Genomic DNA, 23057 nt, shown 5'->3' on the forward strand with positions numbered 1-23057 from the left:
GGGTCCAAAGGACCAAAAGGTCAAAAATAACCTGAAAACCGTCTCCAATTAAGGGCTAGGCCAGATTGCTGTGGAATTTGAGAGGGCCCCACGGAATCGGAAAGGGCTGGAGGGCTAGAAAGCTGGCTGCATGCAGCCAACCAGCCAGCCAGGGGCTGGTCAGAAAAAATGGAAATCTTGTCGGATCTAACCGACATGAATACGTTCATATAATTTAGTATAAATATATTACTATCAGTTATAATTTTTTTTAACAGTTTTATTATTATTTTTTAATTACAAAATTTTCCCCATAACTTCTATTTTTCATATTTTTTTTAATTCTATTTTTTCCTATAACTTTTATTTTACAAAATTTGTTTCATATATTTTTCTTAAATTCCATTTTTTCCTATAACTTCTATTTCATAAAATTTGTTTCATTTTATTTTAAATTCTATTTTTTTCCTATAACTTCCTAAATCATTATACAACATTAAATTAAATTAAGTAACATGAAACAACATTAAACAATATGAAACAACATTAAATAACATTAACCAACATAAAAATTATACAACATAAAAAAAACATTTAATAACATGAAACTTAAGCAACATTTAAGTTGTAGTTTTTAAATAATAAATTATGTTTGGCCCTATGGTCCTTTGACCCTCGGTTGGAGACAGTTTTTTGTAACAGAGCTAAAACAAGTTCTCTGGCCCTTTAGCCCTCGGTTGAAGACGAAGACAAATATAACCATGTATTGTTTATTAAAATATTAATATCTTAGGGGACCATAGGACTAAACGAACCGTTTAGCCAGCCCTCGGTTGGAGATGCCGACCCCAGACGTTGTTCGTTAACTCCAACCAGAACAGATAGAAACTTTGATCAGCAGAGAGGAGAGGGAGAGGGAGAGAAACAGAGGAGAGAGAGAGAGAGAGCAATGGAGTCTCCCGTTCAAGGCGGAGGTACTGAGGGGAAAGGCTTGCTGACGGGAGGAGCATCAGGAATCGGGTACGAGATTTCGGTTCAGTTGGGCAAACATGGATGCTTCGATTGCCGTCATGGGCCCTCGTAAGCATGTCATTGACTCTGCTGTCGATGCCCTTCATTTCCAAGGCGTTTCTGTAATTTTCTCACTACCCATTTTTTTAACTGTAGTTTGCTCCAATTGTCATACGATCATCTGGGTATCTATCAGTATCTTGTGTTGTGTGTTTTTTTCTTTGTTGTTGATTTTGTCTAACGGGTTTTGTTCAGTGATGCTTGTTTTCTGTTTGGTTGCTGAGAAAATTTAGGACAAAAATAAAGTTTATTTCAGCTGTTTGCTGTGTTTTCTGACCAAATATGCAACTGATTATATGCAGTGATGAATTTAACATTTCTTACATTATATTGATTTAAATGTGCAAATTGCTCGTGTTTGCTGAGATATTGGGATTGTTGTATTTGTTGCAACCTATCGGATTTGAGGGCGATGTGCGCAGCTAGAGTTTTGGAATCGACAGTGAAGCATTTTGGTAGGTTTGACATCCTTGTGAATGCTGCAGCTGGAAATTTCCTTTGTCCCGTCGGAGGATGCATCCGCAAATGGATTTCGAACAGGTTCAATCTCTACGAGCATCAAAACATAGCTAGTTTAATTTTACGGATTCTTGTTCCGTAAATTGGTTCCTGCAGATATAGACATAGACGCCGTTGACACTTTCAGAGTGTGTCACGAAGCGCTCAAGTATCTTAAGAAAGGGGCATCGGGGAAGAAGAACTCGTCTGCTGGTGGATCAGTAATAAACACAAAGCGCGACGTTGCACAATACAGCTACTTGGTATCAGATTCATGTGTCTGCAGCAAAGGTTTGTTAAGTCATCGAAACCTTTGGTATGTCTTCGCTCACGCGTGTACATTTCATCTGTCTGTGACCGTCCTGATTGAATCGGATTCCTCTAATGTTGCCAGGCAGCCGTCGATAGCATTACGAGAAGCTTGGCGTTATAGTGAACGGTATTGCACCAGGACCTATTGGTGACACTGCTGTCTTCAGTAAACTTTTACCTCAGGAGATGCTGAGCAAACCCAAAGAGCAGATTCTTGTGTCTAAAGTAGGGCAGAAATGGGATATTGCTATGGCTGCTCTGTATCCTTCATCCGATGCAGGTTCGAATTGATCTTCGTCGTTAAATTATCTTTTCCAAAAACAATCGATCGATGCTATGGTTCTTTCGGATTTCTCGCGTGGAGACACGATCTTATTCATTTGTTTGGTGCTGGAAGGAAAATACATCAACGGAACAACATTGGTTGTAGACGGGGGAGAGTGGCTGACCAAACCCGCATAGTCCGAAAATTGGCAGTGAAGCAAGCTTCCCGAGCTGTGGAGCGAAGGTCTAGAGACAAACCAGTTGGTATTGCTAAGAGCAAGCTCTAAATAATTCCATTTCGAGCGCTACGTTTTCGCTCGACATCAAAGTAAATTCATTGCCAAAGTGAATTCCCTGTGGAGAACTTGGAAAGATTCATGGACACAACTTATAAATGTAACAGTAGTTATAGCAGGTGCCAGTCAAACAGGAGAGATCCAAGAGAAGAACAAACTCGATCGTGTAATATTCGTTGGGTTAAGAGAACTTAAGCACAATTTCGCAATACCAACGATTAAAAAGTTCCACATTCCCTCCATTCTTATACGAATTGATGCTGATTTTCTTAATGGCTGCATATAATTCGGCTTTTTAGCCAAAATAATCCATGAGATTTGCATAACGTCACTTTGGTCCCTAAGATTGAAAATCAATAGAAATGGTCATTGAGATTGTCTACCATCCATTATTTTTGTCATTCCGTTAAAAACTCCGTTAAGTGGTCCCAGGGCTCATACTGGAAACTGAGATTTTTGGCCGGAAGTTTAGGCAATTTTCAAAGTTTCGTAACTCAATTGCTTCTTAACTGAATTCGACCCATAATATATCAAAATGAAGATAGGAAAGTGTTGAACAAGATTATACCTATTTGAAAGTCTAATGGTTGCTGGAGATGGCCAAAAAATAACTTGAAAGGTGACTGGTCCGCATTTTGAAAATAGTCTGAAAGGTGACTTTCCTATCTTCATTTTGATATATTATGGATTGAATTTGATTAAGAAACGATTGAGTTACAAAGTTTTGAAAATTACCCAAACTTCCGGTCAAAAATCTCAGTTTCCGGTATGAACTCCAGGACCACCTAAAGGAGTTTTTAAAGGATTGACCAAAATAATAAATGATGGACAATCTCAGGGACTAAAATGATATGTTATGCAAATCTCATGAACCATTTTGGCTAAAAAGCCCATATAATTCTCATCCGTCCAGAACAACCGCAACAATGAAATAAGCATTAAGTTACGAACATTATATGGCATGCATCCCCAAGGATTTCGACATATAAATGATCTTGTACACACCCTCGATCTGTCGGTAACTGTTTTTTGTTTACATTTGAGGGAATCGAACCTAAACCTATCCTAATCCTAACCCATTATAGCTAACCTCTAAGGCTTCATCATAAAGCAAAACCAACCAAACGGTAGAGATCTCGAATTATGAAAACTATTTGAAAAGATTCAAATGGAATCAAGATCCCCAGGAGACATGCTTTACCTAAAGAATACTCCACCATGGACTTTTGGAGGAACACTAGTTTCACAAACAGAAAATACGCAACCATCTATAAGATTAGATTAAGGCAATAAACCTACCCGTAATATACAAAAAAATTGGAAGGTCTGTAGGCTTACTTGTTGATCATCAAGATCAAAACCGCTAACGCTAGAGACCCTGTAAGACAATCAAATATCCGTAAGAGTGGTACTTGGCCAATGTGTTCTACTCAATTATTAGCGGTCCATCCAAACCAACAATGCTACTGTATAGTCAAGTGGCAATCGATGTAGAATTAGTTTTAGCTGTCTATGTCCATACAATAAACGAAGAGATACAGAACTTCTGAATATTGGACTAAACTTACACTAATAAACAGTGCTACCAGGCATACAATCCAAACAGGAATGCAAACTACTAAGAGAACTGGCTCCTTCTGTTAAGATGATATTAACGTCTTTAGCTTCGGGTTCACGTTTATATTTTCTAAACAACCTGACCCATAGAATATGGTTAGGACAAAATACAAGATAGCATCACAAGATTAAGGAAGCTGTAACAACTAATTTTATTAATGAATCTCGACACTCAGACTTTGGATGTCGAAGTTTAGAATTAATCTGTTGACATTTAACAGTGTGCAATTACATAAGAAAAGTTTTCCGACATTCATCACAGCACGAAAACTATAATCCCGAACAATTAATGCAATTCAACTAGCTCAAATGTTTATTAAGCAAAAAAAGAATTAAGAAATAAACATGTATATGTATCCACAGAGAAACTAAACTCAATTCCATCAAAGTTGTTTTTTTTTTTTCCTTTCAGGCATTTAGTACACAGAAACTTACACATTCAATTTAAGCAATGTTGTTCCTTTAGCATCAGACATCCAAGTTTTCCATCTGAATGCTGCTCTTGAGAGGCACATACTCTCCAAGATAGCCGCCGAGATGATCGTGCAAGGCGCTCTTGTCAATCTCCTGGTGATGATAACTCTTGCAGACATAGTAAAACACACTCTGCAATAGCAATCCAACCAAATTCACAATCACCAGCACACCCACCAAAAACCCACCAACCACAATCCTTACAAAAACCCCATAATCCTCCCCGCCGTGAACCACCACCGACCCGAAAACGGCACCGATGACCGCGCAGAGGGTCAAGTAGCCGAAAACGAGGACGAAGGCCATCCCAACCTTCCCTTTAAGGAGCTCATAGCTCTTCTTCATGGCGGCGAACCCGTAGACGGGCTCGAGGACGGAGACGACGCTGGCCAAGTGCCAGAGGGCGGTGATGTAGACATGGACGACGAGGAAGAGGAGGAAGATGACAATGGCGGAGAAGAGGAGGAGAAAGGGGTTATGGGTATCGATGGCGAGGATGAGGAGGATGAGGAAGCCGACGAAGACGAAATTGTAGCAGACCATGAGGAGGGAGACCCAGAGGAAAGTGATGAAGAGGCGCTTGAAGACTTTGGGGATGGCGGAGAGGGTGTTGGAGAAGGAGACGGGTTTGGAGGTGTAGAGGGAGGCGGCGGTGAAGACGACGGCGGCGGTGGAGAGGAGGGAGAAGGCGAAGAGGAAGATGAGGTAGCAGAATTGGAAGAGGAGGAGGAGGGACCATTTGTGGTGGAGCTGGGCGGGGTCGGTGGAGGAGGCTTGGAGCTGGTTGAGGAGGGGGTGGGTGAAGAGGGAATGGGCGAGGATGGCGAAGGAGAGAGGGAAAATTAGGGTTAGGGTTATGAGGTAGAAGGTTTTGGGGGACTGTTTGGGGATGGAGGTGGATTCTCTGAAGATGTCTGGGATGGTCAGAAATTGGAGCTCCTCCGGCGCCAGATCCATTGATTGCAGGAAAAAGAAAACTTTTGATTGATTGGGTGTTTGAGTTTTAGAGAGAGAGAGAGAGAGAGAGATGGTGAGCCCAAGATCTTATTTTTAGGAGATGAGAGAGAGAGAGAGAGAGAGAGAGAGAGAGAGAGAGAGGATGATGAGAGATTGGGGAAGAAAGGAAGGAAGAAGGAAGGACTGAAGAAGATGGTGGCAGAAGAGCGGTAATTATTTTATTTATTTAATTTTTGATGTAGATGTAATGTGGTTGTGACACGTGCGTAATATTTGGGGACATTATCTTTATTTTATTGTTTTGTTTGTAAAAGGAGGAATTTAAAGTTTTAAACGTTTGTTGTGAATTGTGAAATATTGATATAGAAACAAGAACCAAGATAACTAATCTCTAGTCCTAATTTCAGTATACATATATATTCAGGGCACGTTTGTTTGACAGGATTAGCAAGGCTTGGACTGGACTAGACTATAGTCCTGTGTTTGGTGTGCAACCGGATTGGCTTTAATGGGCTTAGGTGGGACTCGCTCGGATTACACGCCTCCTTACGAGTTCTTAACGAAGAACCCCAATTTTGGGCGGACTCGTAAGCACGGAGAGAAAACCGCGAGGATCTCCAACGTCCTGCTCGTCCTCATCTCTGCGAGGATCCCCAACGTCCCTCGTCCTGCTCGTCGCTCGTCGTCGATCTTGCCCTGCTTCCTCGTCGTCGTCCTCCTCACCCTCATCGACGAAAGCTTCTCGTTGGTGCCCAAGTTGAGGTAATGCCGCCTTCTTCCAGCTTTTTTGTTTCTGGGTTTTTGAGAAATTCGGGTTTTTGGGCTGTGATCCTCGTCTATTTTGGGGATTTTTTATTTTTGGAATTTTTTTATGGGTCAATTCGAATTTTTTGATAGTTTATGAAGTCAATTAAGCTGATTGTTGAATGTTTTGGACTCGAAGAGGCATGCATGGTAGCCGATTGCACTGGTTTTTGGTAAAATGTTTTTTTTTCTTTAATTTGCTGCAACATTCACTACTTTGCTGGCGGCCGTCGTAAGCACCCTAGGCGCCGCCGCTGGTTTTCTGTTAAATGGGTTTTTTTCTTTATTTGAGTTATTTTTGTTTTTGTGGGGAAGAAGATTGGTAGATGATGTGGTCCAATCTGGGAACCAATGCATTTTCTTAAACGGCTGAGATTGAAAGACTGATTTGGCCTGGTAGAGCATCCAAGTAAAAATTTGGGTGTGTAATCTGTGTGTGTGCATCTGTGTGTGTGTGTGTGTAATCTGTGTGTGTGTAAGTGTAATATGTGTGTGTACACTCTGTGTGTGTGTGTGTGTAATCTGTGTGTATGTAATCTCTCTCTCTCTGTGTAATCTGTGTGTGTGTGTGTAATCTTTGTGTGTGTGTGTGTGTGTGTATGTATGTAATCTCTCTCTCTCTCTGTGTGTGTAATCTTTGTGTGTGTAAGTGTAATATGTGTGTGTGTGTGTGTAAGTGTAATATGTGTGTGTGTGTGTTTGTGTAGTGTGTGTGTGTGTATTGTGTGTGTGGGTGTGTGTGTTTGTGTATTGTGTTCGTGTGTGTGTGTGTGTGTGTGTGTGTGTGTGTGTGTGTGTGTGTGTGTGTGTGTGTGTGTGTGTGTGTGTGTGTGTGTGTGTGTGTGTGTGTGTGTGTGTGTGTATTGTGTGTGTGTGTGTGTTTGTGTAGTGTGTGTGTGTATTGTGTGTGTGTGTGTGTTTGTGTAGTGTGTGTGTGTATTGTGTGTGTGTGTGTGTGTGTGTGTGTGTGTGTGTGTGTGTGTGTGTGTGTGTATTGTGTGTAAGTTTGAACCAACTTAAGTTGTACAATTTGATTATGTATGCAGTGTATGTATGTATGCAGGGTGTGTGTGAGTGTATGTCAGTGTGTGAGAGTGTGTATGTCCGTGTGAGTGCAGTGTGTGCATCTGACCAGTGTGTGTGTGTGTGTATGTATGCCGTGTGTGTGTGTGTGTGTGTGTGTGTGTATGTATGCAGTGTGTGTGTGTGTATGTATGTATGTATGCAGTGTGTGTGTGAGTGTATGTCCGTGTGTGAGAGTGTGTATGTCCGTGTGAGTATGTGTGTGAGTGTGTATGCAGTGTGTGTGTGTGTGTATGCAGTGTGTGTGTGTGTGTATGTATGTATGCCGTGTGTGTGTGTATGTATGCAATGTGTGTGTGTGTGTATGTATGTCTGTATGCCGTGTGTGTGTGTGTATGTATGCAGTGTGTGTGTGTGTGCAGGGCAATCAAACCGGAACTCAAGAAAGTGTTCGTCCAAAGCCTTTTAAGCGACAACGCAAGCGGATGAGGATTTTGGCTAATGTTAACATGGATGTATTTTACTAATGTTAACATGGATGTATTTTATTAATCATACAATCTTATGTTATGGCTTATAACTTAGCTTTGCACTAGTATTTTGGCTTATGTTAACTAGCCATTTTGTAAATTATGGAGATCTATTTTGGCTAATGTTAACTAATGTTAACTAAGATTTTCTAAATTATGGAGATCTTCTTATGTACTTGTATTTGTTGAAGTTGCATGTATTGGGCACTATTATTTTTCTTCTGTTGGGTGATAGAGTTTAAACCAAGCTACATTTGCAAATTAAACCCAATTCTATTAGCAGGTAATAGAAACAAAACAATTGTCAATTTTTTTTAAGATTCATAATATACATGGCAAAAATATGCTCCAATTAACCCATATCATGAGATTTGTAGCATTACTTTATTACACAATGGCAAAAATTTGTAGTCCTAGTCTAAGCAAACACAAATCTGGTGAACAGTACTGTTTTTCTTATCCTGCTTCTTAGTCCGACATTACACCAAACGCTTCACTAAATTAGTCCAGCTTAGTCCAGTCTAAGCCAGTCCAGCTTAGTCCCGGCAACTAGTCCAGTCCGAGACAGTCCGGCGCAACAAACGCACCCTCAAGGTTTTGAAAGCGCTAGGCACCAGAGGTGCTGGATTGCGGCTTAGGCGAATTAAACGAATTTATGTAAATTTATTATATATTGTATAAATAAGTGTCTATTTATATTTAAAAATAATTATTATTATTTTGAGATATATAAAATAATAAAATAAAATGGCATATAGATTAGAAAGTATTAGAACATATTGAAAACATGGGAATCAGAATATAATGAGTGTTCAATAAGTCTCTTACAATGTATTAAAAAAATAAAAATGAACTGAAAGTTATCTATTTTATTATTTTGAGATATATAAAATAATAAAATAAAATGGCATATAGATTAGAAAGTATTAGAACATATTGAAAACATGGGAATCAGAATATAATGAGTGTTCAATAAGTCTCTTACAATGTATTAAAAAAATAAAAATGAACTGAAAGTTATCTATTTTATGTTTAAATAAGAGTCGCAGCTTAAGTAGGTGCCTAGATGGGTTAGGCGCCTAGCAGGTTAGGCGCTTAAGCAGATTTAGACGTCATTTCATGATTTACAAATATCTAGACATTAATCAGTGAGGTGACCAGAGCCTAGCCCTAAGCGCTAATATTTAAAACAATGCATGTATTTGCATTAGGCAAATTGATTAATGTTGTGTGTTTCGCTCAAGTTATGAGCATTCTGTAAAACAGAAAATATTAGAATCGAGCCCAATCATTGTAGCTACCATGTTATATCAAACTCAATCGATGCTGCTATGACCCAACTATCTTGCGGTTTCAATTCAGTTCCAATTTGCAAGTCGGATCAATGCAGATGCAGTTACCATATTAGATTCGAACCTAATCAATGTAGTTACTTTTCGTTTATCTCAATATCTTGTAGTTTCAATTTGGATCTAATTTGTAAGTCGGGATTGACCTAATGGATAGGACATTCTTCTTTTAACTCTATTTCCATGTTCTTTTAGTTTAGTTTAGAGTAGTATTACCGTTTACAAACATTCTAGTATATGTGGATCCAAAATGACACGGCACACCTCTTTAGAACAACAAATGTGTTAATTTTTTAGCGTTAATAAAATTATTGAATCTTTGTGAGAATCTAGAATTTCAAGTCAATTTATGCCACTTATATCAACTATCAAGTTTTTTTTTTTTTTTTTTTTTTTGACAAATGATAATAGTGGTTTAAATTGTTAGATATTAGGTGAAAGGGAAAATTGGGTAAACTTACCGGAAACTGGGTAAACTTTAAACGTTCATAACTTCTTCAATACTCAACGAAATTGAGTGATTAAAAAAATCATACTTTTCAACGAGAAAAAGAGAATGGTACCTTTCTTGATGGCTAATTCGCCATGGTTTGGCTGAAAAAACGGCTCGAAAGTGGCTACTCGAGACCAAGACGGCCACTTTCGAGCAGTTTTTTGGCCAAACTACTGCGATTTAGCCATCACAAAAGGTACCATTCTCTTTGTCTCGTTGAGATGTATGATTTTTGTTTTTGAATCACTCGATTTGATCGAGTATTGAAGAAGTTACAAACGTTTAAAGTTTACTCAGTTTCCGACGAATTTTCCAGTTTTTCCGCGGACCAGTCCACCTTTTAGGCCATATCCGGCAATTTTTGGGCTTATAATCTTGTTCTACATTTTCCTATCTTCATTTTGATATATTATGGGTCGAATTTGGTTAAGAAACGATTGAGTTACGAAACTTTGAAAATTGCCCAAATTTCTGGCTAAGAGCTATAGGACACTTAACGGAGTTTTTAACAGAATGATCAAAATAATGGATGGTGGACAATCTCAGGGACCATGTGTATGTATTTTCAATCTCAAGAACCAAAGTGATGTATTATGCAAATCTTAGGAACTATTTTGGCTAAAAGCCAACATAAAATTATCAAGTATTTGGGGGCTATCTCCGGGGAGGAAAAAGTTATTGGGCCTTTGGATCTTTAAACAACAAAGCCTATAGTTACTAGGCCCAAATATTTTGCGTAGGTTCCCGCTGTGCAATTTCATTTTGTCATTTCTCTCCAATTTCTATAAACCAAGTGTTTTTTCTTTTTTTTTTTTTGTCAAAAAAGTAAAAGTTTATTTTTTTTGCCAAAAAAAATAAAATTAACTCTTACACAAACACCAAGTAAATTTCTTAAACGGTCATTATAGCAAGCATCACCAATACATTGAAATATCCACATAAAATAAAATCGAACACATAATAACGGTTTTCATTCTTACATGCCCGTTTGTGTGCGATAAGAGAAACAAACATATTCAAGATTTTCTTCTTTCTTGCATGTTCTATCTTTTGCATGCTCGTCTAATTAACATATATTGACCGTTTCTTTACTTCTCCCACTAGTTTCCTTAACTGGTTTATGTTCATCCCTTACCGTTAAGTTTTCGAATTCCAGTACTTATGGCAGCCATCTATATATATATATATATATATATATATATATATATATATATATATATTGATTGTTGGAGAGAAGATATTTGCGCTTGGCAGCCTATCGAAATAGAACCCAAGTTCGAACACGGTAATGCTCATGCTACATTATTGCACACAATACCCAAAGAAGAATAATAATTTGTTGATTACATTTGAGTTAGAGACGATGTTTTTGAGAGAAATTTTGGAATAATTAACAATTGGATGTGCTAATTGAATGATATACTAAAATGTAGACGTATTACTTGTATACTACTGCAAAAAATTTCCATAGATACATAATAAGTTTGCTTACCAATCACAATTGTACCACTTGTACACAGCCATAGGGTATCTGATAGGATTTTTAACGTCTATGCAAATAGGGTCAAAATCACATGAAATACTTGCAAGAATACAAGGATATTGTAGTATAGATGCTCATGCAAGGTCGTTTTCCTCAAGGACTATTTGGATAATTATGTAGAAACAACTCCTAATCAAAATACTTAGAATGAAAACTTGAGAAAATAGAGTTTGAGATTGGGTAAATAAAAAAAACGAATTTTAATTAAAAACTAATATAATCAAAGAAAAGATTTTTAAATACCAAGTTATAAAGGCACTAGGGTTCCACCATCACCTAGCAATCCTATGAATTTCTACCAATTACTTACGATTTACACATGCTACTTCGAAGGTTAGGTTTTCCTAATATATGTTCTCCTCGTGATATTCAAGCAAGAACATATATCTAACATGCAATCCGTCTGTGATATTCAGATCGAATATGAACATGCAAGACTCATGAAATTTTATGAAAACCTTTTTAAGAACCATGCAACCCCTAAGAACGTGATATTCGCTTTAGGTGGAATTACAATTATTAATCACAAGAAGCAATACTCAATCCTCCGGTGATATTCCGACCGAATTGCATCCAATTACTTGTCTAAACATCCTAATGGTGGCCAATCATCAAGATAATTAGATAGTTTAAAACAGTGATCAATAATTCAAAGTGCGCATGCAATCAATCGTAAGCAATTTAAATAAAAATTACATATTCATGCTAAGGCTCAAGGTTTCGCCCTAGCAAAAAGAATTAGTTATGCATATTCATAATTGAAATCATAGAAAATATTATTACAAATAAAAGGAATGAAAGCACCTTGAAGTAGAAAATCTCCAAGAACCCTAGCCAAGTTCTTTGTCTCTGAAGTTGAATAATAATAAGCGTCACCTCAAACTGTAGACGGCCCAAGCAATATATTTGCTCCGCCCCCACAAACCCTAAGACATAGGTTTTTTATTCCAACTAGGAAACTAAGAAAAATAATAAAACATCTTAGAAAATAAAACCCTAATTAAACTAGGAGAATCTGCCAATTACTTGTCCAGCCACGTTTTAGCCTCAGATCTCCTCCAAATCCGGCCCAAGATAGGTTGTTTTAAAGATAAGGGCGTTCCGAACACATCTCCAGAAGGTCACGAAACCATCCGAGGTCATCTTGGGCTCCAAAAACGCACTTTAAGCCCAGAAACGTCATTTTCCAGCACCGCGCATCGCTCCTTTATTTTATCGCCAGCAAATAACCGCTTGATGGAAAAATCCCAAATTTTGATACGACCAAGCTAAGTGACTCACGAACGTCGTCCAACTGGAATTACTCCAAAATTCGTCCATTTGTCCATGTTTTGCTCCAGAGGAAGTCGAAAGTCCTATATTGAAAATACAATTCAAAGTATCAAAATTCTTCCAAAATATTAACCAAAATATACCAAGAATAGGGTTAAATATATAATATAAAATTCACTTATCAAAATATTTGGAGAGAAGATATTTGCGCTTGGCAGCCTATCGAAATAGAACCCAAGTTCGAACACGGTAATGCTCATGCTACATTATTGCACACAATACCCAAAGAAGAATAATAATTTGTTGATTACATTTGAGTTAGAGACGATGTTTTTGAGAGAAATTTTGGAATAATTAACAATTGGATGTGCTAATTGAATGATATACTAAAATGTAGACGTATTACTTGTATACTACTGCAAAAAATTTCCATAGATACATAATAAGTTTGCTTACCAATCACAATTGTACCACTTGTACACAGCCATAGGGTATCCTACAGCCATAGGGTATCCTACAGCAACCTTACCCCATCAGAACATAAAGTTGTCTTGCTCTATGTCACTTCTGAACAAGCCAGTGTTGAGATTCTCAGTATAGGGAAAGTTTCTGAACAGTTGATGACCCTTTTTCTTTTTTCCTTTTTTTTTTTTCAAAAAGTTGATGACCTTTAACATATCACAGGGTCAAAGCACCTATGCTAATATTTGGAGGCTACTGCAGTTTACTATATTTATCTTATATATATATATATATATCGACCTTTCTATCACGTTCTGGATTGGTTGAGCTGTTCTGAAGAGCTAGATAGAGAAAGATGAATGGCGGATTAATTTTATTGACAATTAATCTGATAAATGGCCTCGTGACGAAATTATTGAGTTGGAACAGAGATGCTAACATGGAGAGGCAATCAAAGGACTAAAATCCATTTTCAGTCTTACATCATGTTTTGATCTAAACTTCAACTTATCTAAAGACATGAATCTAAATTTTACAAAAAAGAAGAAGAAGAGGAGATGATACCTGCAGATGGCTGCTCCTGAAGGCTGAAAAAGCAAAATATCAGAGAAGTAAGCTAGGTTTTGTTGTAGTTTGTAACTTTGTATATATATACAATTATAAGAGTGCTGGTAGTCAATGCACCTAATCGTATGCTCTGATGTGTATAATTCAAGGCAATGTACGTAACGTATCTTAATGTTACCGTGGGCTACTGGGGCTACTGGTTTTCTTCATTATTTTATCATTATTATTTCTTAGGTTGGGATGACGAGAAAAATATCAACCAAAATTTATTTTGTAAGTATACATGTATACATGCAATAGGAGAAAACGGGAATCCATGCGATGGATGCATGCAATGACTAATGTCTAATTAATGAGATATTTTGATTTATACATAAGAAGAAGAATCTTTCATTTTTTCGAATCAAAATAGTTTTCCAGCACATACTTTGTTATGGACACAATATCAATTAGAACAACTTTGGAGACAAACTATCAATTTGGAAGATTAAACATGCATTTCTTTTAACCTAAGAGCAGGTCAAGGCCCAAAACGCCTACACATAAATGGTTCAAATCCTAAAGACCGCAAGATCGAAAACCCTAATCAAGAACCCCGAAGTGACGTCTCTACGTCTCTCATCTCTTCATATTTTTATTCAAACCCCCTTGATATATTCTTTGTTACCCGCTCGGTTTGCAGTTGCTTTTTGACTTCATTTAGTTTTCTAGGATGTTTAGTTGTAATTTTATGGAAAACCTAGCTTAATTACAACTTTAGTAATGTTTGTTGACACCTATTACATGTGTTCACATGCTTTTTAAGGATGTGTTGTTGTTGGCCTTGTGGGATTAAACAGACATCAAAGTGAGTTTGGGAGTATAATTTGTAGCAAAAGGAGAATGGTCTTGTGGTTGTGGTCTAAAGGCAAAAACAAAAGCACCTTGTGTTTTGTGATGGATTTTTTTTGGAACAATTTGAAAGTAGGTTTGGGGGATAGGGATTACTCATTTTTTTAGTGTGTTATGTAGTACTTTGAACATTTTATCTGAAATGGGTAACAGATAAAAACCGATGCCTATGTATTGGTCACCAATTAATAAATCGATTTTAAACACACATTGTATCTGTTTGCTAAGCCAAATTTAGTATAATACTGCTCATCATCTGGAGAAACAAAAAGTGAAGATTAAAGTGTACGTGCTCACATTTAGTTTTGAGCCATATAATTGACCACCGAAAACATAAGAAACTAAGCTAAAAATGAACGACGAAATGTAGATGTGAAAACAATTCCAGTCAAAATTTCACATGCATGCATGCGCGTAGATGACAAATAATTAACATCAATTTGTTTAATATTTGAGTCTGCGGAAGTCCATGTGATTCTGTGAAGACTGAGAAAAATATCAATGATGAAGGGGACGTAAAACTCAGTTCCATTTTAGGCAAACGACATTCTTGATTCTTCTTTCCGTGTGTGGCTCTCATCCGACGGTCACATTTTGAGCAATGAAGTTGGACCCCATAAAACTGACCTCCCTGCACATCAATATACAGAAGAACAATGATTATATTCTCATTGCAGAGTAGAAAAAATTTCGGGGGAGTAGGGTGGGGAGTGGGGGACCAATCAACAGCGTTTTATTGACACTTACTTTTCTTCCTAGAATCGTAAATAGGTAGTTTACGACTTGGGGTAAATAATAACTCGGGTTATTTGACAGAAATGGTGATCTTTTGTGGTAAAAAAATCACGAGTTCGAGTCGTGCAAATGCGTACAATAAACGTTCATCCTCCGACCCTCACAAAGTGGGGTGAGCTTTGTTGATTTGGAGTCTCACTTTTTTTATTTTATGTTATAACAAAGGCTGTAGCTAGAGTGACATATAATCAATGTAGCATTTTATCTAGTACGAATTCGAAGTTCGACGTCTTTATTTGCCCTCCTCAATATAGGATTTTGAACAATTTAATCTAGCAACTTTGATATACAGGCCGACCGTAGCTAGGGTGACATATAATCAATGGAGCATTTTATCTAGTACGAAGTTCGTGGTCTCTATTTTACATCCTCAATATAGGATTTGAACCGTTTAAGCTAGCAACTTTAAATATAGTTTGAGTGTGACAGTCTCACAAATGTGCCATTACTAATTTATTTGTAATAAGTGGACGAAAAATAGTGATACTTAATGAACCTATGATATAGTATTAATAAATAAAATACGTGTAATACAAGTAGATTCATAACATCACATCACAGTGTGCAATTTTTTGTCCTAACACAACTTTATATATAATATCACCAACCATAATGCATGTAGTCATTTGTTTTTCCTTTCGTGTACGTATATTCTTTATTGTTTATTTTCTTTTCTTATCAAAAGTTGGTCGTTCATATTAGAATGCAATATTTTAAATTACTCTAACTTACAGAGAAAAAAAAATCAAATTCAAGTGCAAAGAAAGTGAAACATTGCCCTAATTAACCAACTAATCTATCTCAGTTTCACATATACATAATAGACATATAGGTGTACGAAACAAAACAATTAGTATAAACTTCATATAGTTCATTAAAGTTGTGACTCACTTGTACGTGTGCCAAAACAAAGGTGACTGATGCTTCAAAGAGTCAATTGCAGATTAATGATACATTTGCTTAATAAGCAGAAATTTCATTTAAAAAAAAACTATATTATCTACACTAATTAGAAGGAGGGGTGGGCTTAGTCTTACAATGTGTTAGCAATAATGTGATACAAACTCACTTTTGATGAGAATCAAATCTAAGATCTCTCACTCATAAGTGAAGAGGAATACCACTAAACCGTAGTACTAAGTGGCAGAAATTTCATATCATGCTTAATGACTAAGCCAAGAACATTATTAACACTAATCTGTGATCCATCGAAAGACATCAATATGTGTCGAACTGTTGTGAGCCATCGGTCCAAAGTATTTGATTTTCATTTCATTTTCGAGGAAGCTTGGTTTGCTCACACAACATTAAAAAGCTTTCCAGATTTAGCAAAATCCAGAAAGCTGGGTTTGCAGACAAAAGGGCAGGGTGGTTAACAGTCGCTGCATGCAATAAGAAATCAACACTTTGTAGGTTTTCTCGCGAAATTACGTATATACCCCCATAATTCAAAGCTTACATCTGTACAGCATGCTTGAGTATTGCGAGATCTTCTTCGTTCTAATTAGGCATTGAGATTACAGACCATGGACCACTTTGCTCATCTGCAATTCCATGTGCTCCCAAACCTACAATTTTAATAAGCAAGCGTTAAAATTTACCAGTATACACAACTAGGTGCAATCGGGTACTTCTCTACGCCCTGTGATCTGTATTAAAATTGACCAGTGCAAATGATATGAATATTTATGAATATCAATTGTCATTAATTGTTAATCTTTAAGAAAAAAAAAATTTAACAGGCAATCAACAATGTATATAAAGATGAACAATTATATATAATTAGTGCAGAATTAACTCGGAAACAAAGCAGGGACGGAGCCAGAAATTTCTTCTAGTGGGGGTAATCGAAAACAACTAAGAAAACCTTATTATATTATGGTTATACGCAATATGATATTAAAGATAGTTTCAAATGATGATGTATCACAATTCCAATGTTACAAAAATTTCAATATGGTAGTGGAAAGTGGCAAAGTGATGAGAAAAATATAAGTACATTATAGGCGGGAGATGGTTTTATCAGTTTGAATGACAGAACAAGAGCATTATTGCTCATATAATATTTGATATGGAGTATAAGTAGAATGAATGTATGTTGGATATTAGATACATATATTTTCTTCAAAGATAACTCGTGTATATTATATAATTATGGTCTGCAACTAAACAAACTAATTACTTGAGTGGGGGCATCTGCTCCTATTGAGCCTTCATTGGCTTCGTCCATGAAACAAAGATGTATATACATAAATGGAAATGCTTGAAACGATGAGTTCACTAATCATGGTTAAATATACCATTGTAAATAAATCAACAAAGGTTGTGATTAATGTTTGGTGTGGTTGAAATGTTACCATGCTAATTAAGGAGGCATTTTGGACATATTGATTTGAATTTACATATGCTAAGGAGGCATTTTGGTAATATAGTTTGGAAAGATGGGCCAATTGACAAGCTAAGTTATCTAAATGTAGAGTCTCTGTATAAGTTCATCTTGCCAAACTTGAAACCCAACAAGGCAAAGAGAGAAAGCAGAGGTAAAGCAGCAATCCCTCTAAGTCTTTGGCTTCCAAAGTCCTCCTTCTACCTCTATCTCTCTCTCTCTCTCTCTCTCTCTCTCTCTCTCTCTCTCTTCTACATATGTCATCATTAGGGTTTTTAGAAAACTAGGTTCTTACTTCTGATCACAGTTCTTTTGTTTATTGTAGCACTCTTTCATTTAAGATTTTTATTGGGTACAACTCTCTCATCATTTATTTTCATCCAACAAAAACAAGAACCCTTTAGTACTTATAGCATACTAATAATTAAACAATTTTTTTTCCATATATAATCCACATATACATGCTTTTTTATGCTCAAATATGTATTTTTAAACTATCTAATTGTTGGGTTTTTGGGTCTTGATCTAAATCAGGAATTTGAGCACTGGTAGAGTCAGAGTTCCATAAATTTCTTCTAGCTTTTCCTACAAATTAAAGAAGAAAAATTACGTAAATATGGGAAGGGGCAAGATAACAATTTCGAGGATAGAAAACAAAACCACAAGGCAAGTGACTTTTGCGAAACGGCGGGCAGGACTGATCAAGAAGACTCATGAGCTTTCTGTGCTATGTGATGCCCAGATTGGCCTTTTCATTTTCTCAAGCACTGGCAAGATGTTTCAGTACTGCAGTGAGGCATCAAGGTAATGAACTAGTCCTCCCACTTTTTCTATGTTTTATTTTCTTGCTTTCTTGGGGACTTTTTATGGGTTTGTTTTATTTTTTCTTTATTCGACGTGTTTCTTAGATGGGTTTTATTTACTGATCTGGTTGCATAATTTGTGTATATTTGTTCAGTTTGCAAATTAATGGTTACAGAAGTTTTTCTCTTTTCTTTTCACACAGAAGATCATATTTTGGTTTCAGGGTTTGCTTTGTTTCAAATCACAACTTCTCTCTCCTTTCTTTTTTCTTTTCACCGATCTATGTGTTTTACCGTTGTTGTTGCCATTTGGGGTTTTCGTTTTTTCTACACTGTTCTTGGGCATGATCTGATCTTAGTATCTCTCTCCCAATCTGTAACTTATTTATTTTTCCTTTAATTTATTTTTTCTCAGCACCGCAGGTTGATTTTTACACAGTGCTATGGTTTGGTTTTCAGTTTTGGCTCAATAGCCTCATCAAATTTAAATGATTTGACCAATTGAGTTCATCTACTTGCTATTTGCTCAGATCTGCATACCTAGGGTTTTCGAAACCCTATTAATTTCTGACTGTGGCACTCATGCTGTCCTATGTCAGCAAAAACAAAGAGTAAGAAAACAAATAATTGATAATTCACGGTCAACAAATATTTCTGCCACGGACTCTCAGTTGAATGTTGATGTCTACCTACTTCAATCTCTACCGTATCTTACTCTTTATTTTCACTTGATCATTTTCCCTTTTGAATTTTGGGTAAATCGCTTTTCAGATTTTTTTTTCGTTATGGCACTCATAGCCAATATTGTTGCACGAAACGTTTTGGTGAATTATTTTTCCACATTTTTACTGAGTAAAATGTAAATTAATTATATGACATACATATGCCTGTCAGTTATAATGTTACATGTCTAATTAAGTTATATGCGATCCAACTTTAGAATCAAAATTCATTTTAATTAATATCATCATCTTCATGGTTTTGTTTGTATGTCTTATAGCGTGGATGAGCTTATTCAAAGGTACCAGGTTGCTAAAGGGATTCGAATACCGCAACACAATGACACGGTATATGCACCCGGTGATTATGTACTGAATTTCAACTCAAAACCAATATGATTGTTCTAAGTGCTTATGTTATAAGAATTATTTGTGACACACCTTCTATTTGTTATAGGAATATATGAATGCTGAGTTGGGAAAAATGAGGAGAGAAACTCACCATCTGGAATTAAGTTTGCAACGCTACACGGGCGAGGATCTAAGTTGCATTCGATTTGAAGATCTGGTGGAGCTTGAACACCAACTGGAGGCGTCTGTTAACAAGGTTCGAGCTAGGAAGGTATTATTAATCTTCAATTGTCTCCTAATTATTACATCTTTTAGTTGATGTTGTATATTTGCATTAACTATATTTCACTAGTGTTACAGGTTTAAATTTGGCACTGTATGATTTGTAACAAGGTCACATTAGAAGGTCCCTGATCGATGGCCATTCATGAAAATTCTACTATGCTCTAGTATATTCAATAAACCAAGACTTTTAACTGTTAGATATTGATTAGTGAATTTTTTACCAATGATCTAATGGTTGAAATCTCAGTGTATATGATACTCTGGAACATACTAAAAAATCACGTGTTTTAATTACCTAGCTAACCTTTTTTGTTCATGAATTTCTTGTTTTTCTTTTCCAATGACTAATTGGAAATTGCCTTACAGTTTGAGGTCTTGCAACAGCAGATAGCCAATCTTCTTGCGACGGTAGGTTTTTAAACCCATGATTTCTAGCAATATATTCACTTTTTTGGTTAATATGATCTAAAGTACTGATGGGTTGCATTATCATGAAACTTAGACCAAAAGACGGGAGGAAGAAAATGAGAAACTATTCCATCTGGTGAGTATCTGCAGGGTTATATCTAATTTTGAAATTTCTGAAATGTTGCTTACAAATTAACATGCATGACAAAGTGTTGCTTACAAAAGTTTGATTAATTTAAATGTGTATATGGAAATTTAGATTAAGGCGCATCAGGCAGCAGCATTTGGTCATGATCTGCAGGCGCATAATGAGGCTCACGAGCAGTTGGAGAATCTGGAGATGATACGGAAATCTGAGGAGCACCGACACGTGCTCGATCAATTCCCATTTACAGGTGAAGAACAACCAAGCAGTGTACTTCAGCTAGCTACTTTGCAGCCTCAGCCTCAGTTCAACCTTTACCCTCACCAGCCTGCTCATCATCATCCCGGCCTTCTCGATTTCAACCTCAGCGGCCCCTCTATATACGGTATACGTATATATACAGCAGTTATACATATTATATAGTTGATCATGATCACACAAAGTGTTTAATTAATTACACTGGTGATATATACAGCCTAATTTTTTATTCTTTTTTTTTTTCCAGTTACATATTCGTACCACAGCTTACAACACTAATATAATTTTGTCTGAACCTTATTAGTTTTGTTGTTCTGCAGAGTGACAATTTATGAGAAGGGATAGCTAGCTTCTGGCATGCATGCATCAAGGTTAAAAGGGGTGTCTGAATCCTCTTCGTGCTGGAATATTACAAATATCTGAACTACTTTTTCAGGGTTTTTGGACTTATTTATAAATATGACTTATTAAGAATATTATATGATGTGGTTTTCTAGCAAAAGATGATGTAGTTTTCAGGCTTTTCTAGCAAAAGATGATGTGGTTTTTGTTAAGATATGTTTATATCATGAATATTGATGATGAGTGTCTGTGCGTAATCACTTATATTTTACAATAGACTCGCTTTCAGTGATCACTTATAGTTTACAATTAATTACCGACATTATGTACATTTTTTCTTCTTTAAAATTTTTAAACTTTTTTTTTTTTTTTTGAACAATTGACCGAATAATTTACATAAATCTACGGGAGGGGAATTCGAACAAGGACCTCGAGTGCAAAGACAAATGCTCTTAGCCAACTGAGCTACAAGCTACTTGCTATAAGTTAATGCTTTAGAAATTATTGAAGTTAGTAAAAATGTATTAGAAATATATAGAAGTAGAGCTGTTGTAGACAAATCAAGACCAAATTAACAAGATGCAATTTTTATGCATGTTTATCAGTTTGTAAGTAGAAGTAGGTAGTTAAAAATTAAAATTGACTATTCTCCAAAATGTTTTTGTATATGGCATTTCTTCTTTGTTTCCTATTTCAGATCGATGTGAGGGACATAAAACCAATGGATTGATGAGAGAAAGTCTGTTGGTAGTGTTTGTCTCTTGTTTCTAGGTTCGTTGATGCTGCTTGTGTGATTAGCCAACATTTTTCCTTCCCATTGCGAGACTGGTATTCGTAGTGCGACTCCTGCTTGTATTTCTCTTTGCTTCAATCTTGGATCACAAGCTTTCGTTTAAGACAAACTCTTCAATGTGACTGCAACATCACCACCCAATGCTACTAATTTATTTCCACACACATTATAAACAAGAGAATCATATTTAATGATATTTTTTTTGTTTAGTTAAGAAGCACCCTTACTAATTATGGTACTAAAACTTTACTTATTTACACAAACTGATTCAAATGTATCAAAGACGTTTTAGCTAACAGTCACCATTAATCAAGATCCTCCATTGAACCTTTGATTACAAGACAAACGTTACCATTTATTTAACTATCACCCTTCATTTTAAAGCCTGAGGGTCCCTAAAATACCTCTATGAGTTTCTCCAATCTCCAGATAGATGAACTGCCATATCGAAACCACAGACTAATTTTTTTAAGGAAAACAAAAAAGAATAATCAACACACAACATAGAAAAAAATGTTTTTTCTTTTTAGTTTTGCATACACATACCTAAATGAAAGGGACAAATTGCATATTTTTTTCATCCCGAGGGGGAAATAATTAAAATATTGCAACGTGACAATGAGAATTGAATATTCATGTGTTTGTATAAATACTCTATTTTCTCCTAACAACACACATCAATAATTTTCCTCAAAAGAAAAAAAAGCATGCATCAATAACTCTTTTTTTAAATGAGATCAAGTGATGGCTTTGTCAAGGTAGTCCACTCTTTCGAGAACTGAGAAACTCACATAGGTATTTTAGTCTCTCCTAACCACCATTGTGTGATTCACTATAAATCGTGCCGTGTAGAACACATGCATCAATAATTCAATGATAAAAGAAATATATCTCACATTTTTAATTATGTCACTATATGATTGAACATAATTTAAGAGTAAACTGTCGATTTACCCCCTGAACTTTCACTTAGCTTTCGATTTCCCCCTGAACTTTTCTATTGGAAAATTAAGGATTCAAACTAATTTTTTTAGCTGATTTGCCCCCTACCGTTAGTTTTTCATATAGTCCATCCATATTTCTATTAAGTGAGATCATGTGCACAACATGTGAGGGTAGTTAAGTCATTTCACTCTTAAAAATGATTAAAAAACTGGAAATAAATAAAAAAACAAAATTTTCCCTTTATTTTTTCCCGCTAATTCCTATCCTCAATTTTATTTTTCCCTCTCATTTCCTATGCATGAGAAATGACTTATGGTGTTATTGTCTTCATAAGTAGCTAAGTTAGTCTTTGTTTTGAAGCATGTACTACCATTTTTATTTTCTCTAACAAATTAATAATTTGACAAATGCTTTATTGTCTCCAA

General features: G+C 36.1%; 2 protein-coding genes, 1 long non-coding RNA gene and 1 pseudogene across 5 annotated transcripts; 2 read left to right on the plus strand and 2 right to left on the minus strand.

Moving 5' to 3' along the window:
• The first annotated feature begins 793 nt into the window (after positions 1–793).
• On the plus strand, positions 794–2511 carry LOC103446014 (peroxisomal 2,4-dienoyl-CoA reductase [(3E)-enoyl-CoA-producing]-like; annotated as a pseudogene).
• Positions 2512–3347: 836 nt separating this feature from the next.
• On the minus strand, positions 3348–5676 carry LOC103446015 (uncharacterized). Of its 3 annotated transcripts, XR_003776949.2 has the most exons (3): positions 4473–5661; positions 3759–3798; positions 3562–3657 (listed from the first exon to the last, which is right to left on the minus strand). XR_003776949.2 is itself a non-coding variant. In XM_008385075.4 (2 exons), the coding sequence occupies exon 1, from the start codon at positions 5466–5468 to the stop codon at positions 4506–4508; it is 963 nt and encodes a 320-aa protein (XP_008383297.1). In that variant the 5' UTR covers positions 5469–5661; the 3' UTR covers positions 3348–3798; positions 4473–4505. The 3 variants fall into 3 exon arrangements, 2 of the variants coding, with proteins under 2 accessions (XP_008383297.1, XP_008383298.1); XM_008385075.4 differs by having other exon boundaries at positions 3348–3798; XM_008385076.3 differs by lacking the exons at positions 3562–3657; positions 3759–3798 and adding an exon at positions 3895–4116 and having other exon boundaries at positions 4473–5676.
• Positions 5677–12039: 6363 nt separating this feature from the next.
• Positions 12040–13696, minus strand: LOC139188939 (uncharacterized). The gene is made up of 2 exons (XR_011572365.1): positions 13509–13696; positions 12040–12565 (listed from the first exon to the last, which is right to left on the minus strand). It is a non-coding gene; the product is annotated as an uncharacterized lncRNA (long non-coding RNA).
• Positions 13697–18121: 4425 nt separating this feature from the next.
• On the plus strand, positions 18122–21214 carry LOC114827320 (MADS-box protein FBP24-like). The gene is made up of 7 exons (XM_029108967.2): positions 18122–18387; positions 19387–19453; positions 19563–19727; positions 20108–20149; positions 20244–20285; positions 20409–20679; positions 20873–21214. The coding sequence occupies exons 1-7, from the start codon at positions 18200–18202 to the stop codon at positions 20875–20877; spliced, it is 780 nt and encodes a 259-aa protein (XP_028964800.1). The 5' UTR covers positions 18122–18199; the 3' UTR covers positions 20878–21214.
• The last annotated feature ends 1843 nt before the right edge of the window (positions 21215–23057 follow it).

The sequence above is a fragment of the Malus domestica genome, chromosome 10 (assembly GCF_042453785.1).
Source record: "Malus domestica chromosome 10, GDT2T_hap1".
Taxonomy (NCBI): domain Eukaryota; kingdom Viridiplantae; phylum Streptophyta; class Magnoliopsida; order Rosales; family Rosaceae; genus Malus; species Malus domestica.